At 52.2% G+C, this 16,255-nt stretch overlaps 2 protein-coding genes across 2 annotated transcripts; one reads left to right on the top strand and one right to left on the bottom strand.

The window, feature by feature from the left end:
* Positions 1-4,205: 4,205 nt before the first annotated feature.
* LOC307111382 (DNA polymerase epsilon subunit 3-like) lies at positions 4,206-5,284 on the bottom strand. The gene has a single exon (XM_079791234.1). It carries the CDS (start codon positions 5,281-5,283, stop codon positions 4,849-4,851), a length of 435 nt encoding a protein of 144 aa, XP_079647360.1. The 5' UTR covers position 5,284; the 3' UTR covers positions 4,206-4,848.
* A 778-nt stretch (positions 5,285-6,062) lies between these two features.
* On the top strand, positions 6,063-8,230 carry LOC307110261 (mastin-like; the record flags this gene model as incomplete). The annotated part of the gene is made up of 5 exons (XM_079789294.1): positions 6,063-6,123; positions 6,307-6,487; positions 6,722-6,993; positions 7,835-7,980; positions 8,066-8,230. The coding sequence occupies 5 exons, from the start codon at positions 6,063-6,065 to the stop codon at positions 8,228-8,230; spliced, it is 825 nt and encodes a 274-aa protein (XP_079645420.1).
* Positions 8,231-16,255: the final 8,025 nt, after the last annotated feature.

Here is a 16,255-nt window from a genome sequence, read left to right as displayed (position 1 = left end):
GCTCCCAGCGGAGACCTGGATCCTCCTTGTCTGTGCAGCTGTCCATGTGCCTCTGGTGGCGGGGGAGGTAGAGAGAGTGGCATGGCCCCATGACCTTCCAGTGCTGGGCCAACTGGGCATACTCCGCCCCACCCCCCCACCCCGCCAGGTTGTTCAAAGAACAGGAAGGCCCATTTTTTTCTTCTTTTGTTCTATTAAAAAATTTTTGTTGTTGTTAATCCTCACACAAGGATATATTTTCCATTGATTTCTGGAGAGAGTGAAAAGGAGGGAGAGGGAAGGAAAGGGAAGATGGAGAGAGAGAGGGAAAAAGAGAGAGAGAGAGAGAGAGAGAGAGAGAGAGAGAGAGAGAGAGGTATCAGTGGGAGAGAGACACATTGTTTGGTTGCCTCCCAGACATGGAACCTGCACCGGGAATCAAACTGGTGACCCTTTGGTGGGCGGGACACTGTTCTAACTATTGAACACACTGGACAGCACTAATTTGTTATATTTTTATGTCCTAGGGCACTTGGTTAATATCTGCTTGATCTGAGAAGAAAACAGTACATAATCCTTGTTTCATAAATGCAGTGTCCTCTCCTACCTCCCTGAACACTTCCTCAAACTTCTATTTCTCATCATGGCTAGTTGAATAGGTTTGAATAACTTTTTGTTCATTTGTTTTTACTTTGGTTTCTAACTTTGTAATTCATGCTTTTCTGGTCAGCCCCAACAGTTTTCTTCATATTTCAGAGCAAATCACTAAGTTTTGGGCTGGTTTATGCCAAAAATTACCACCATAAACAAGTATACTTAGAGAGAGGAAGTGAGAGGGATAGAGAGATAGAAACATCGGTGAAAGAGAGAGGAACATCATTGATCAGCTGCCTCCAGCACAACCCTACTGGGGATTGGGCCAGCAACCTGGGCATGTGCCCTGATCAGGAATCAACCCAGGGACCTCTTGGTTCCTGGGCTGACACTCACCTGCTGAGCCACACTAGTCGGGTGCAAGAATGCTTTTCTAACGAACAGAAACAACTGTGTTTATTAACAGTTCAAATGCTGCCTGGAATCTGTCAGCCTGGCTGGCGGGTGGACTATTTGATTCTGTCCTAAGATGACTGGGCAGAAACCTGGGCTTCCCAGATGCCAGTCCTCTGTTTTGCTGGGACCAAAGGTTCTAGAGATGGATCACCCCCCCTCCTCCTGAGGTGACCCCGATGGCAGGAGGGAGAGGAGGGCCTGGGTCCTGACCGTGTTTCCAGTCTCATGGCTCCCACCACCTTCCTCTGTGCGGGGTGACCCTAAGATCTGAGTTGCTTGGGCCCCTCAAGTTCAAGGAGGCCCCACCTGCACGTGTCCTCCTGCACAGTGAGGGCTTCACACCAAGCACCGGAACAGTGGGCTGCACTTTTCCCCAACCCCCTCTTCTTCCTCCCCTCCATCTGATTCCCTGCGGCCATCACTGATGCCGTCTCCTCCTTCTTTGCTGAGTTGATACCGTGCATTTATCTGCTGCTGTGCTGTCACCGAGGCTGGGCCTAGGAGGATGGGCAGGTCGGGGCCATTCAAGCACCCACTTCACTGGGCGGCCACTCAGTTCCCATTTCCATAGCTTTCTGGTACCAGCTGCCTAGTTTGCCTCACTCTGCCCTGTGGCTTCCAGGGACACCCCCACCTGTATTTTCCTCCTGGCAAAGTTGGGGGTCATGCTGAATGTTCCAGATTTGCCTGCAGTTCACATTCTATTGGGATTTGAAGAGTTGATATCCGATGACACCGTCTCTTTTTAACATCGAATGACATTTTATTTCCTGTGAGTTTCCTTGTCCAGGAAGTGTTGTGGTTGTCACGGGCTCTGGATTAGGAATGTAAAGACACGGCCGTGAATGGAGTCTTTACCATCATGGCATCGCATTAGTTACGACTGAGATTAAAAGATGAGTTTCTTTGTCTTTCTCTCCTGATTTGTGTTTAAACCATTTATCTCACAGGTAGACACCTTGGGAAACTTAATCTTAAAACCTTTGCAGTTGAGGCTTTGGGCTTTTCTGGAAGAAGGTCGTATTATCTGCCAATGATAGTCACGAGATTTCCCCCCAAGACCCTCAAACCTCTTGTTTCTGTTTTGGGCAGATCTGCTCGATCTGATCAAATGCTGTCTTTGTCCCAGGTCTGGCCCAGCTGGTTATCGCCCAGCCTGGTGCCGGGGGACGGGAAGTCTGGGCCCAGCATCAGGCTGGGCGTTGGGGCCTGTGGCGTCTCGCTGATCCCTCTGTGACTTGCCTTCCTGTCATCTGAGCCTGGGAACCAGCCCCAAACCCACATCCTCTGTGGAGGTGGTAAAGGTCGGGGCTCTGTCCAGGCCAGTGGCAGGGAGGGAGGAAGCCCCCTTATCACCCAAGGTCTTGCCCCTGGGCCTGTAGGACTGGCTGAGTCACTGAGCCCAGCCCATTCCCTCCTGGGTGCTCCCTGGGCCCCTCCCACCATGGGGCTCCCTGGCCATGTTGGATCCTGGTTGTTTCCTATGGAGATTCCCAGTGTCCCCTGAGGATTCTGATTCTGGGTGCCCCCGGACACACCAGCATCTCAGCAAGGGTGACAGGGACTCTGGCCCCACTGAGCTCACCTAAGTGCTGCAAAGCATCCCTCAGTGGTCTCCTCACTGGGCTCACGGGGGGACAGAGGACCGGGCATGGTTCAGGGGTGTGAGAACCCCTCTTCCTTCTCTTGCTTCTCCTCTAGAAGCATTGTCTGGTCCTATGCCATGCTTGGTAGAGAATGACTCTCAGAATGCCAAAGGGCAGTAAAGCCTGTCCCTGGCGGGTGGCCGGCCTTGGCCTGGGGTTGGACTTGGGGGACAGAGCTCCTCCATGCAGAAAGCAGGAAGTGTGAGAGGGGAGGTTGGCTCCCAGCACTGTGGGGGTGCCGGGTGTGTGCAGGAGGAGAGGATACCTAGCATTAAATCGGCACCTCTCACACCCTTTGCTGAGCATTTTGACAAAGCTTGGTCATGCACAGGATGCATGAGGACAGCTGAGCAGGTGCCTGAGTGTCCTGGGGCGGCCGTAACAAATGCCACAGACTCGGCCTTTAAACAAAACCTTCTTCTGTCCCAGAGCTGGAGGCTGGAAGTCTACCATCAAGGTGTCAGCAGGTCCCCACTCCCTCCAGAGGCTCCAGGGCAGCTGCCTCCTCCATCTCATGTGCTGCTGCAAACTCTGTCTGCAGGTCCAGCGAGTCTGTCCTTTGTGGGGGTCACTGTGAGCTTCAAAAGAAGGAGGGGGGCAGGGGGCACTGGGCCTGCTGCTCTCCTTCACCCCGCTCTTGGCTCAGGTGACAGCCCCCAATCCCATCCGTGCCCCTGCTCTGTTTTGTTTCAGAGCATCTGATTTATTAATTATTTATTTAGTTCCTCACCCGAGGATATGCTTATCGATTTTAGGGAGTGGAAGGGGGAGAGAGGTGTGAGAAACATGGATCAGTTGCCTCTTTTTTTATTTTTAACGAGTGTTCCTTATTTGTACAAAGCAGTATAATCTCAACATTCTTCACTCATTTATCAACAAACTTTTCACTGTTTTAATTTAACAAAATACCAGTGTCAAACTACACTTCACTACCTCTCAACTGCCTTAGCGACAAGCAAAAAAGTGCTTGTAGCACTAAATTTGAAAGAGAGAGAAAAGTCTCCCCAAACCTAAGAAAGGTCAACAGAGGTACTTCAGAAGCAGTTAAAAGGGGGGTTGGGAAGAGGTTGAGACAGGGGTGGGAGAGCATTAGATTCCTGAGCACCATCAGATTTCCTTTAAATTTCACAGAGGTTTACAAAACCATTTTTCAAAGACATGAGATAAAAAAAGAAAGAAAAGAAAAAAAAACACACAAAAATAAAGACAAAAGAAAAGAGAGAAATAAAATATATGAGATTAGGTTATCCAAGTTTCTGGACTGGCAGAGGGAGAAGAGGGAGAAAGTTGTGCCTAGAAGAAATAAAGTTTGGAACTTGTCATGAATTGGGAGAAGGAAAAGCTGTAGTCACAAGTCTGGGGGATGGACTACAAGAAGAGAAAGCTGGGATTTTGTACCTTCCAGGAGGTGACAACAGATTTTAAGTTGTGCAGTGGCAGCCAGTGAGGTGCATCGAAGACTAAACCATCTGTTTTGTGAAAGCGAGACATTGGCAAAGTTGCTTGACTAATTCCACTCTATACTGAGGACTTAACAAGCCTATGTGCAGAGTGCAGCCACCTAACAGGTCAAATGCCTACAGGCAATACAGAAGGGCCCCAAGCCAAGTGGGTTGGTAGAAACCAAAATTAATGTTACTGTCAAGTGAAGAGACCACAGATTTCATTGTTCTTCCACAGCCTTTTAGCCGTTTCCTAAAACTAAGCCACTGTGATCACTGTAATAAGCCAGTATGGCCAAATACTGTACAAATAGGCTGACCATGATCTAAGCCCCAGTTTTTCCTGATCCTTGACTGCCTCCTGTGATCTGGAACCCAGGTGGCAGGGAAGTTACTATTTTTTGGTGGGGGTGGGAGGGAACTGGGAATCAAAAACTGCCTAATCATATACACAAGTAAATGAGATCATATTGGCTGATTAAATGATCAGTTCAGAATCCCTCTTGCCAAAAAAAGTCATAACCTTCAGACTGATTAAGCAAAACAGGACTCTGCTACTCCGATCCTCTGAGTCTGGGAAGCGCTGGTTTTGCTACTTCGAGCCAGATTTCATTTTTGATCTTCTCGGCTCTTTTGCCCAAGACTGCTCTGCCCGGTAGGAAAAGGCGTCACATAAACCTAGAGAGCATTTCAGAGTGGTACCTTCCACGGTGCCAGTCTCCTCACCCCATTCAGTTGTCCACTTCCTCCTCTTCATTCTGTTCTTCTTCTTCCAGCCTTTCCTCATCTTCACCATTGTCCTCATCTCTACTCTTGTCTTGCTCTTCTGAATCTGTTTTTCTGTCTTTGTCCTTCTTCTTCTGCTCCGAGGCTTCCTTTTTGCCTTTCTGCTCCCTCTGAGAAGCTTTCAGAGCTTCCTTTAACGGGGTAACGAAGCGCTGAAACTCCACTTCCTCCATGGCTGAGAGCACATCACTGGCACTCAGTGTCCTTTTCATCGCCAAGTTGTTGGCACAGGATGTGGTGTACACCACGAAGATGCTGGTGGCGCGGGAGATGGCGCTCCAGGCCTCCTTGGAGATGTTGACACCCTCTGGGAGCGCCTCCTTGATGATCCTGGTAATAATAGCATTGGGCAGGTTCAGGTCCTCAGGCCTCTCCACCATTGCCGCCACCAGGGCCAGGCCTGCGCCTCAGGCCTCCTCTTCGATCTGTTGCCTCTTGTACGCATCCCGATCGGGGAATGAACCCTCAACCTCGGTATGTGGCGTGACTGAGAATCGAACCTGAGACCTTTAGTGTACAGGACTATGCAAAGCATCTCATTTATTTTTCATGTGCATGCTGTCATCTTATTACTGAAATGTCTCCAGAACAAATATTTTTATTATTTTTATTTTTTGGTAATCCTCTAAATGGATATTTTCCCATTGATTTTTAGGGAGAGTGGAAGGGAGAGGGATAGACAGAGAGAAACAGCAATGTGAGAGAGACACATTGATTGTTTGCCTCCTGCATGAACCCTGACCAGGGCCGGGAACCTGCAACCAAGGAACCTTGACCGGAATCCCACCTGGGAACCTTCAGTCCTCAGGCTGATGCTCTATCCACTGAGCCAAACCAGCTAGGGCTCCAGCACCAATGCTGAGTGTCTTCTCAGAGAGGAACCCCCATATTTTTTATCTGATAGATGGTCTGCTGGTCACCACTGGTCCCACTGGAGGGATAAGCCCCGCCTCCTCCCATGCCCCACCCCAAAGGAGGGGGCTTCCCCTTGGGCCAGTCTGGGCAGGAGGATAAAGGGGCTCAGAGGGGCCCAGGGGCAGAAGGCAGAGAGGCCTGGCATGGTGAGGACGCTGCTCAAAGCCCCATCCTCCCCATTCCCAGGTCCCCACCCAGACCTCCTCACTGGCTCTCCCCCTTCCCCTCCCCTCTCCCCCTGCAGATGCTGTGGCTGCTGGTCCTGACTCTCCCCTGTCTGGGGGGCTCTGTACCTGTGACCTCAGGTGGGTGCTGATCCCCAGGCCTGGCTTGTCTCCGAACCCCTGACTCTGACCTCTCAGAGGACGCCCCTGGTGTGGGGTGGAGATCCCCCTCTGAGGGTGGCTGTGGGAGGGACAGGATGGGGCCATGCTGAGTGCCGGGCAGCGGTGCCTGGGTCCCTGATGGCTCCCCCTCTGCTTCCCCAGATCCCGGCCCAGGGACTGAGCTGGTGGGCATCGTGGGGGGGCACGATGCTTCCAATGGGGCGTGGCCGTGGCAGGTGGGCCTGTGGGTCTTTGATCTAAGTATTTCCCAGTGGATTCTCTCTTGCGGGGGCTCCCTCATCCACCCCCAGTGGGTGCTGACCGCTGCTCACTGCATTCCAGGGTAAGTCCCTACTCTACCAGCACCCGGGGGGCCGGGGTGGGGGTGGGGGACAATGTCGGGAGGCATGTGATGTGTGTTGTGGGCAGATCCTGGGCTGAGTGGCTGCAGACCCCCCACCAGGATTCAGCTTCCTGGCGCTCCCCTTGCCCACCACAGAGGGGAGGTCTCTGGGCTCTGAGGGGCTGGCCCACTTCCTGCCGCAGCCTCTCAGAAGCCTTTGGCCTCTGTCCCCAGGAGAAACCCCGTGCCTCAGCACTTCAAGGTCCAAGTAGGACGAGTGAGACCCTCACTCAATGACAGTGTGCGGGTGGCTAGGATCATCCGCCACCCGGAGTACAGGCTTAAAGAGGGAGCAGATGATGGGGCGGACATGGCACTTCTCAAACTGGAGGCCTCCGTGCGACCATCTAACCTCGTCAGGTGGATCAGCCTCGCGCCAAAGTCCTCCTCATTCCCCCCAGGCACCCGGTGCTGGGTGACTGGCTGGGGTGACATTGGTCCTGAAGGTAAGAACCAGGATGACAAGAGGGCGATGCAGGGGGCGGGCCAGGCTTTACAGATGAGGGCTCAGCTGCGGTCCCTCCGGGGTCTCCCTTGGGTGTAGGAGGCAGACAGCCCGAGAGGAGTCTGTTCAGGAGTGGAGACCAAAGTAGCAAGAGTGAGGCATGGCCATGGGCATTTTTTTTTATATCACCATAGAATATTTATTCCATTGATTTTTAGAGAGAGTGGAAGGGAGGGGGAGAGAGAAACATCGATGTGAGAGACATATCTATTAGTTGCCTTCCTGACCGGGGCTGGGGATTGAACCTGCATCCCAGGTCCTTGCCATTGACCAAGAATCAGACCTGGGACCCTGTGGGCCAGTGCTCTAACCACTGAGAACACTGGCCAGGGAGCCATGGGCATTTCTTTCCCTCGCTCTGCACCAGGCCTGTGTGCTCCCTTCCGGGGTCCGTTCTCGCTGAGGCTCCATAGTGGGATGGAGACCAGGAGAGAACTTCAGTGACCTGCTCCAGGAGTCACTGTTCAATGGACAAAGTCAAATTTGACAGGAGGGCCGCTCACCGTGCATTTCTTGGGGGAAAGCACTTGCTCTGATTTTTCCCAATAAAAATTATTTGTGGATAAAAATACATTTCTCTGTTTCTTTTTGGAGCTTGGTGCCCCCAGTGTCAGCCTAGAGATTATCAGCCCACTGGCCTGGAAGTAACCCGGAGAGCTGGGGTCTTGGATGACTCCCAGGGCCCCCATGGGGCACTGAGGCTCAGCGTGTGGTTCTAGAACCCGCGGCCTGTGACTGGACGCCCCCTCAGGCCCGCAGGCTCACTGGGCTTCTTCTCACAGAGCCGCTGCCGCCGCCCCACAATCTGCAGGAGGTGGAGGTCCCCATCGTGGCAAATAACATCTGTAGGCAGCAATACCTCAGGATCGGCTTGGTTGTCACAGACGACATGCTGTGTGCGGGGACCGGAGGCCGGGACTCCTGCGAGGTGAGACCCCCAGACTGTGGCCTCCGTCCACTGCTCCTGCCTGCAGGGACCCTGAGTACTGACTGCCTGTCTCTTCTCCCCGCAGGGTGACTCTGGGGGCCCCCTGGTCTGTAAATGGAAGAACACCTGGGTCCAGGTAGGGGTGGTGAGTTGGGGGAAAAAGTGCGGTCTCCCCACCTTTCCTGGAGTCTATGTCCGAGTGACATCCTTCTTGGCTTGGATCCACGGTCATATTCACTCCTCTCATTGAGCCCGGGGCCGGGCCGGGATGCTGCCCATGAGATGAAGACAGGCTCTCCCAGGTGTCTGAGGACCCTCACTGCTCCTCCCCAATGCCAGCTCTTCACTGCACCTAGCGCCCCACCCTCCTCCTCCCCCAGATCCTCCCGCCTCAGCCACCTCCATCAGTGTGTCTCCCCCTGACAGGCAAAAGGGAGAGGGGGGATGTGCTCTGAAGTGGGGCGGGCACTGCAGGCCTCCTGCCTCCTCCCCACCCTCTGTAGCTCATTAAACTGCATGACAAACTGCTCTGGACTGAGTGTACTTACCTGTGGGCGGGGCCAGGGTGGCCGTGGGTGGTCCGTCCTGGTGGGGAACCCAGGCTCTGGAAGGTGGACCAGGTGGGGATGGGCACCTCTGGCTGCAGCTGGAGGAGGGCCACGTGGGTGGGCTCTCTTGGCTGGGGAGGAGGGTGAGCGTTCTGCCGGGGGTTGGAGACCACAGTCCGGAGGGGCGCTCCCAGAGCGGCCCACCCCTTCCCTCTTCCTCCTTCCATCGCGGTCAGTGTGGAAGGGAGGCTTTGAAGGACTTGGACTTGGCAGCAGCCAAACAGGAAGCATTGTTTTCCATGGTCACCACTGCTCTGTAGGATGCGGAGGACGCTGATTCCTCATTTTCCAATTTGATCAACTCCTTGGACCAAGTGAATTCCAGTCCCATTTCCCTGCAGAACCTCGGTCTCCTTTTCTGAGCTTCTCCTGAGCACGGAGAACCTGCAGGGTCCCAGGACAAGCCCAGTTCCCCTTCCCTGCCCCCTCCTCCAGCTCCCTCTGAGCCCAGGTTCTGTGGGTCTGTGGAGGCCAGAGAGGGTGATGTATAGGCGGACGCCCATCCTCCCCCAGGCCGCTCTCCCAGCGCTGGCGCCCCTGCTGGAGAAGCACCGCGGTGCACAGTTCTCTCAGGCTCCTCAAAGCCCATCCTTTCTCCCAGGGGGTGGGAGGGGCTCCCAGAGGACAGAGGAGCTTCTGTCTCAAATGGAGGAGTGAGAAGGGCTGTGGAGCCCCTCCTGCCCCAGGCAGTGACATGCAGTTCCTGCTGCGTTAGGATTTGGGGGCATTGCTGGTGCCCGGCTGTGGTGGGTGCCTGCACCTGCGGGTTGGGGCCAGGACCCAGGAGAGCCTGAGGAGCCTGAGGCGGTTGGATGGTGGGTGAGGGGGCTCCCTACCCTGCAGCCACAGCCTGGTCCCCAGTCTGATTCTAAAATGTGGTAGAGCCTTCGAGATCCCTGCCCAGTGCCCAGGACCCTGCCCCTGAGGCCAGGGTGGAAAAGCCCTGCTCTCTCCCTGTGACCCGGTCCTTCGGGGAGGGCTGCCCTCCAGTTAGGGAGGGGGGAGCTCCAGGGCGGGCGGACCAGGAGCTGTGTCCCCCATGTGCCCGGGACTGAAGTCTGGGTTTCCTGGCCGCCAGGAGCTCTCCAGGAACTCCTTTTTCTGGGAAAATGAGGCCGAGGACTCAGCTGGAAGGCACCACCGTGCAGATGGCCCCCTTGGGGATCTGCTCCGCCCAGGGAGCCAGGAGGGCCTGACCCAGCACAGCCTGGCGCTGTGCCCTCGCCCTCGGGTTCCCGCACACTTTCTGCCTAAGTGACTGCCCTGTCCACGGGGCCTGTGGATGGGCGCTGCCAGGGGGTCCACACCCATCCAGGTCCCCCTCTGCCCGCCAGGAGGGGTGTGGGCTGCCTGCCGTGCCATTGGGCCCTGGGGGATGTGACTCTCTGTAGGGCTTCCTCCATGGGTGCGGGTGCAGTCAGACCTTAGTGTTTCCAGGGTAAGAATGAGGGTCTGAGTGACTAGAGGCCAGCGCTCCCAGGGAGGGATAGGACATGGGACTTGGTGTTGGAGGGAAGGCTGGAGTGAGACACACCTGGGCCTGGGGCTGTGTTTGCAGGCATGACAAGGTGGGACCTGCAGGGCTGTCTCTCTGGAGAATGGGCTAAGGGCTGCAGCCTTATTCAACCCATTTACCCCCCCCCCCCCACTTGCCTGGAATTACCACCTGAGCACCTCACTTTCTGGGCTGAGCAGTAAGGCAATGTGGGCGGAGCCAGATGCCTGGGCTGGAGATGGACAGGAGGTATTTTGCCTCTGGTCTCTGAAATCTTTTCTGAGCCCTGGGCTGGCAGAGGTGGGGGACACTGAGCCAGCAGGGCTTTGCTCCCGAAAAGAGACCCCTGCAGGCCAGGTCAGTGCCCATGGGGACCCTGGGGAGGGCGTTGGCCTCTTCCCCTTGTCTGAGGTGACAGGAGACACCCTCAGTGCTTGGAATGGAGATGCCATGCAGGTCCACGCCCTTCCAGGTGGAAGTCACACCTCAGTCACTGCCAGGCTCGCCCACCTGTGGTGTCCTAGGGTGGCAGTGAACGCCCAGGACTGGGGGATTGTGTGTGTGTGTGGTGTGTGTGTGTGTGTGTGTGTGTGTGTGTGTGTGCTTAAACAACACAAATTCAGCCCTAACCGGTTTGGCTCAGTGGATAGAGCATCGGCCTGGGACTCAAGGGTCCCAGGTTCGATTCCAGTCAAGGGCATGTACCTTGGTTGCAGGCTCTCTGGCTCCCTGGGCTTCTCACAGAGAAGAAGTAGGGGTGTTGGAGAGTGGGAATTTTTGATCACTCCAGAGAGGCCGTGGACTATGCCCCAGATAGAGTTGTCAGTGCTGACACTGGGCCAGGCCTTGAGATATGGTCTCATGGCCCCTTCCCAGCACGTAGCCTTCTTTCATAGAACACTGTCAGCTTTCTGAAGAACAGGATGACCCTGTGAATAACATGGTCGTCAATGGCATGATCCTGACGTTGCTTAGGAAAAACTGTTTTGTCTTGGGTTGCTTGTTCTGCAAAAACAGGATGTGGTAAGTGGGCTTAAAAGGGGTCCTACACAAAGGGTCACTGCTGCTCTCTGGTCTCCCTGCATGGAGAATGGCAGAGCAGTCGCCTGGTCGCCAGGCTGGCTAATAAAGGCTCCCAAAATTTTAATTTGGCCTGGGCTCCAGTGGTCATTCACTTGCCTCCGCTCCACAACATTTGGAGGCCCCCGCGAGATCACCAGCCTTTGCCTGGTCCTGTGACTGGAGCCCACCAGCGTCCCCGGACTCTCCAACCCAGGGGGAGATCTCTGAGAGACGTTCCTCAGCCCCGGGACTGGTAGAGGTCGGAGACCCCGCCTGCTAAATTTCCTGATTGACTCTGATCGGAGCGGCCTGGATCTGGTCCTTAACGGTAAAAAACTTATTTCTGGTTCTGTGGGCACCCATCTAGGGTCTCTGGAAGGCTGGACATAGCGCTGCTCCTGAGACCAGATCCCGGAGCACGACGGTGCCCGGCGATCCTGTTGGTTGTCTTTGTCTTTGTTATTCTGTGTTATTGTGGTCTAATTGCCTCTATCATTAGAATGGGGCAGTCTGCTTCTGTCTGTACTCCCCTGCAATGTGTTTTGAAAAATTTTCAGGAATTCAAGCGGCGAGCGGATGATTATGGAACCTCCGTTAACGCTTTTGATTTACAGAAATTTTGTGAGCGGGAATGGCCAACTTTCCCATATCCCAGTGAGTGGAAGGGGGCGCTTGATCACCTCCCCAGAAGTTAAAAACTCAGACTGTCTGGTGTATAAATGTAAGTATGAGAGTCTGTAAAGTGAAAGCTACTTTGTGCTGTCTGGCTGTACACATGAGAGTATTTGTTATCTCTTTCTGTTGTTTAATTTGTTTAAAGATAGTGCACCTCCCTGCTTTAGAGGGAAGACAGTAGAGAACTTTTGATTGCTGTTCCTTGGTTTATAATTTTGCTGTGTTAGTTTAAAATTTTGGAATTCTAGGGTTAATTTGTGCCAATCCAGAGATGTTTAAACAAAGGCTTATTGGGTTAAGATTAGTCATAATTAACTGCTTTGTAGGCTGCCTTTTTTTCAGCCCTGCTAGCAAACAGAGAATCATGTGGTCCTGAGAACTGTAACCTGCCTGCCCTTCCTGATAGATTTGCAGTGGGTCTCTGGAGGAGGAAGAGAGCTGAAAACTGCTCCGGAGCAGGTGTGAGAAAGGGTAGAGGTGATGGAATTCACTCTCAGCCTGCTGAGATAGAGAAGCCCTAGGCTGGGGGACAGGGGATGGTTGGAGATATCAGAAGTGGTGAAGGTTTAGATCCTCTGGGGCCTTGGAGTAAAGAAGGAAAATCTGGGAGAGAGAGCAGGGAGAGATAGGTTTTTGTTGATTTTGCTGGGTACAACCCGCTCTGCTGGTGTCCTTGGTTTCTTGCTTATCTGAACTATGCTGGCAAAACACAGTGGATCTTCCTCTTCCCGTTTTCTTCTCTTTAACCCTTCCAACTCACATAAAGAAAATCCCACAGTCCGAGCCTGGCAGGGTGGGCTTACTGGGTACTTCTTGGGCGGTGTTGGAATATTCAGCAAAGGAACTTTAAGATATAATATCTTTAATGTTACAACTAGTTTAAGTTTTAAAAATCTGTCTCTCAAAAAGAGATATTTTTACCTACTCTTAGTTTTATCACAGAAGGTCTAAGTCATAAATCTCAAAAAGAAATTCTGGCTGTTTAGTTTTTAGGAATCATTAAAGGATTGAGATTTGAAAGAATAAGGAATACTGAGTAGAGGGTCTGAGGCATGGTTATGCATTTTTAAAGGACATAGAAAGAAGGTTTGAAGGCTAATTTAGATGTCAATAGAAGGTTGTGTATGTAGAAAAGAAGGAGAAGAGAAATGTCAAAAAGAAATCAAATAATACAGGCCAGTAAGCCAGGAAGAGTAAATAATTTGCATTCTGCCTCCCTAAACAGAGGGTAAATAGTTATGCCAAAGTACTTAGGGAGGGACTGATAAAGGAAAGTCCATAAAAAGGACTGGCAAGGAAAATTCTATCTTAAATCAGGTCAGTATATTTTTCTCCTTATACAATTCCTCCGAAATTTGGCAATACTTAAATAAATCATGGCAATACATTTCTTTGCATAAATTCAATAAGACTGGTTTCCAATAGTGGTTTTATCAACCAGAAACTTTGACTGAAGTATCATGTTTTAAAGAGCCCTGCCTGAACTCTAAAGACTTAAAACCATTAAGCGTGCCACGGAGAAAGCCTGGTATCCTGTTTGGGAGCCCTGAAAATAGCTGGTGCTGGAGCATCAGGCCCATGCCCCACCATCACTGGTGGTTGGTCAGAGTAAAAGGGGAGCAATAAGGGCGCCTCTGCGTCCCTGCGGGACCCCCACGCACTCTGAGCCGCGAAGAGTAGGAGGGCTGAGATGGGCCTTGAAGGCTAGGGCATGGGCCCGGGTACAGCCACTACAGGTGAGGACTTCACCTAACTCAGCAGGTAGTACAGGCAGGCCTGACGGCAGCTGGATGGCTTGGCTTCCTGGCCCTATGGGGCACATTAAGATTCAATCATGAAATTCCGGCAAAGGTAGTCAGTTACCATTCTTGTTATGTTTATGCAAACAATCAGGCCAAATTAAATACACTAGATAAATTAATCTTGATTTGGCTCTTTTGATAAACATGGGGGTAATTTTGAGGAGAAAAATTCTATTTCAATATAAGTTATTAAAACTGAAGGGTTTTCTTTCCCTTCCACCAGACCATTTGTTACAGTTTGTCTCCGCCAGGTCACAAGCCCACCTCCTTCTGTGCCCAGGCCTCATTGTCCCTCTGACAGACAGCAAGGATCTCTTGGCTCTGAGAGAAACTTCTGACCCGCCTCAGCAGGAAGTAGCTAGAAGAGCCTAACGACGTCCATTTTCCCTAAAAGAATTCAGAGCCAGGATCCTTGAGGTAATATATTAGGCAGTTAGACAGATATGAGCAGAGCAAGGACAATGGGCCAACTAGCACTACCAGATGCAATTAAGTCTTTCCATCTCTACCTATGTGAGACAAGGGGACTCTCCAGAAGCAAGAGGGAGCGAGGCTGCAGATGAAGCAGCCCAGGAGGCTGCCCTAAAACCAGTGGGGCCTCTACAGATTCTAGTGACTCTTCCAAACCCTGACCTACCCACCTCACCAGCTCACATGGAAACCCAATCTAGAAAAGCTGAAATCCATAATCAATCTTTACTCAAGTTCTTACAGGCTTTGCAGTCTACCCAGAAAACAGTCCAGAAGCATGTCTGATCCTGTCCATCCTTCCAACCTGGTGACTCTGTTTGGGTAAAGAAATTTGCCACACAAGGACTGACTACTACCTGGAAAGGACCACCCCCATGGCAGTCATGGTCACGGGATCCCGATGTGGCTTCATCACACCTAGCTTAAGACACCCAGGCAAAATAGAGAGTCCAGGACTCTTCGGACCCTCTAAAGATTAGTCCTGGTCCTTGTGGGGAACGGGATGTAAGATGACACGGTCCTTGCACCTGTGGGGGCTAGCAAGGCTGGCACCCTACCCGCACAGATTTCCCAGGCCTGTTTGGATGGCAACTAATCAGTATAACGAGAGCAGCCCCTGCCTACAGAGCTTTCCCAGGGTTTGTTTATATGACTGCTATCAGTAGGATAAGAGTTACTTTCATGGCTTACCAAGAAATATGTATTCCAGTTAGTGAGATTTATTGTAACAAGAAACCTGTCCTTCAACTTATCCCTCCAGTAGTGATTTTAGAGAAACAAAGAATGTTTTCCTTTTGATGGATTCCCTGCTTAGTGTCTTATGTATAAAAAGCACTGTACTGCTAATAAAGATTGCCAGAACTTCTCGAGAGTTCTTGGACCTCCTGACCCCGCTGTTGTTTCTCTTGCTTTTGTTTCTCTTATTCTTTCTTTTCTCAAATCCCACCTTCCTACCTCAGCCCAGTTCAACCCGTCAGGCTGGCCCTGACAGGTCCTCATTCCGGGCCCTTATGTTATAAACAGGCCCACTGACTTTATTCAGCAGAGAATTAATTCTATCAAGCTTATAGTCCTCATGGGTCAATATAACTCCCTTGCCAACAATGACCCAAAGGAGTCAATGATTTGACTCATGTACATAAAACCAGTGGGGAATGTTGGAGAGTGGGAATTTTTGCCCATTCCAGAGAGGACGTGGACTACACCCCAGATAGAGTTGTCAGTGCTGACATTGGGTCAGGCCTTGAGATAGGGTCTCATGGCCCCTTCCCAGCACATAGGCCTGCTTTCATAGAACACTGTCAGCTTTCTGAAGAACAGGATGACCCTGTGAATAACATGGTCGTCAATGGCATGATCCTGACATAGCTTAGGAAAAACTGTTTTGTCTTGGGTTGCTTGTTCTGCAAAAACAGGATGTGGTAAATTGGCTTAAAAGGGGTCCTACACAAAGGGTTGCTGCTGCTCTCCTGACTCCCTCCATGGAGAAAGGCAGAGTAGTCGCTGGTTGGCTGACCGGCCAGCCAGCTGGCTAATAAAGGCTCCCTAAATTTTAATTTGGTCTGGGCTCCAGTGGTCATTCACTTGCGTCCGCTCCATAACAGGGGGTGTGCAGGAGGCAGCTGATCGATGTTTCTCTCTCATCGATGTTTCTAACTCTCTCTCCCTCTCCCTTCCTCTCTGTAAAAAGTCAGTAAACTATATAAAAACCCCCCACAAAACAAAACAAAACAAAACAACAACCACACAAATTCATTCTCTTACCGGCTGGAGGCCAGAAGCCCTCAACCAAGTTGTTCGGGGGCCACACCTCCCCCAGGCTCCTGCCTCCTCCACTTCTGGTGGTGCTGGGACCCTTGGCTTTCTGAGGAACCATTGGACCTCCCCCCGGCCATTCCCCCCTCTGTGTCTCTCCACATCCTCACCCCTTCCTACAAGGACACCCATCACTGGCTTTAGGGCCTCCCCTCCTCCACTCTGACCTCATCTGACCTAGTTCCATCTGCATTTGTTTCTCAGTCAGGTCAGGTTTGAGGGACCCCACTGGTCCACCCTGACCTACCTCATCAGTAAGATTGCAGGCCACCAGGCTGTGTGCTCCTGAGAGCGGGGGGCGCCCCTGAGGAGGCCAGGGCCTGGCATAGGACATCTTTATGATTCCA

This window comes from Cnephaeus nilssonii, assembly GCF_951640355.1.
Source record: "Cnephaeus nilssonii genome assembly, chromosome: 2".
NCBI classification, from domain to species: domain Eukaryota; kingdom Metazoa; phylum Chordata; class Mammalia; order Chiroptera; family Vespertilionidae; genus Cnephaeus; species Cnephaeus nilssonii.
The sequence above is the reverse complement of the archived record's forward strand: the minus strand, read 5'-3'. Positions and strand labels throughout refer to the sequence as shown.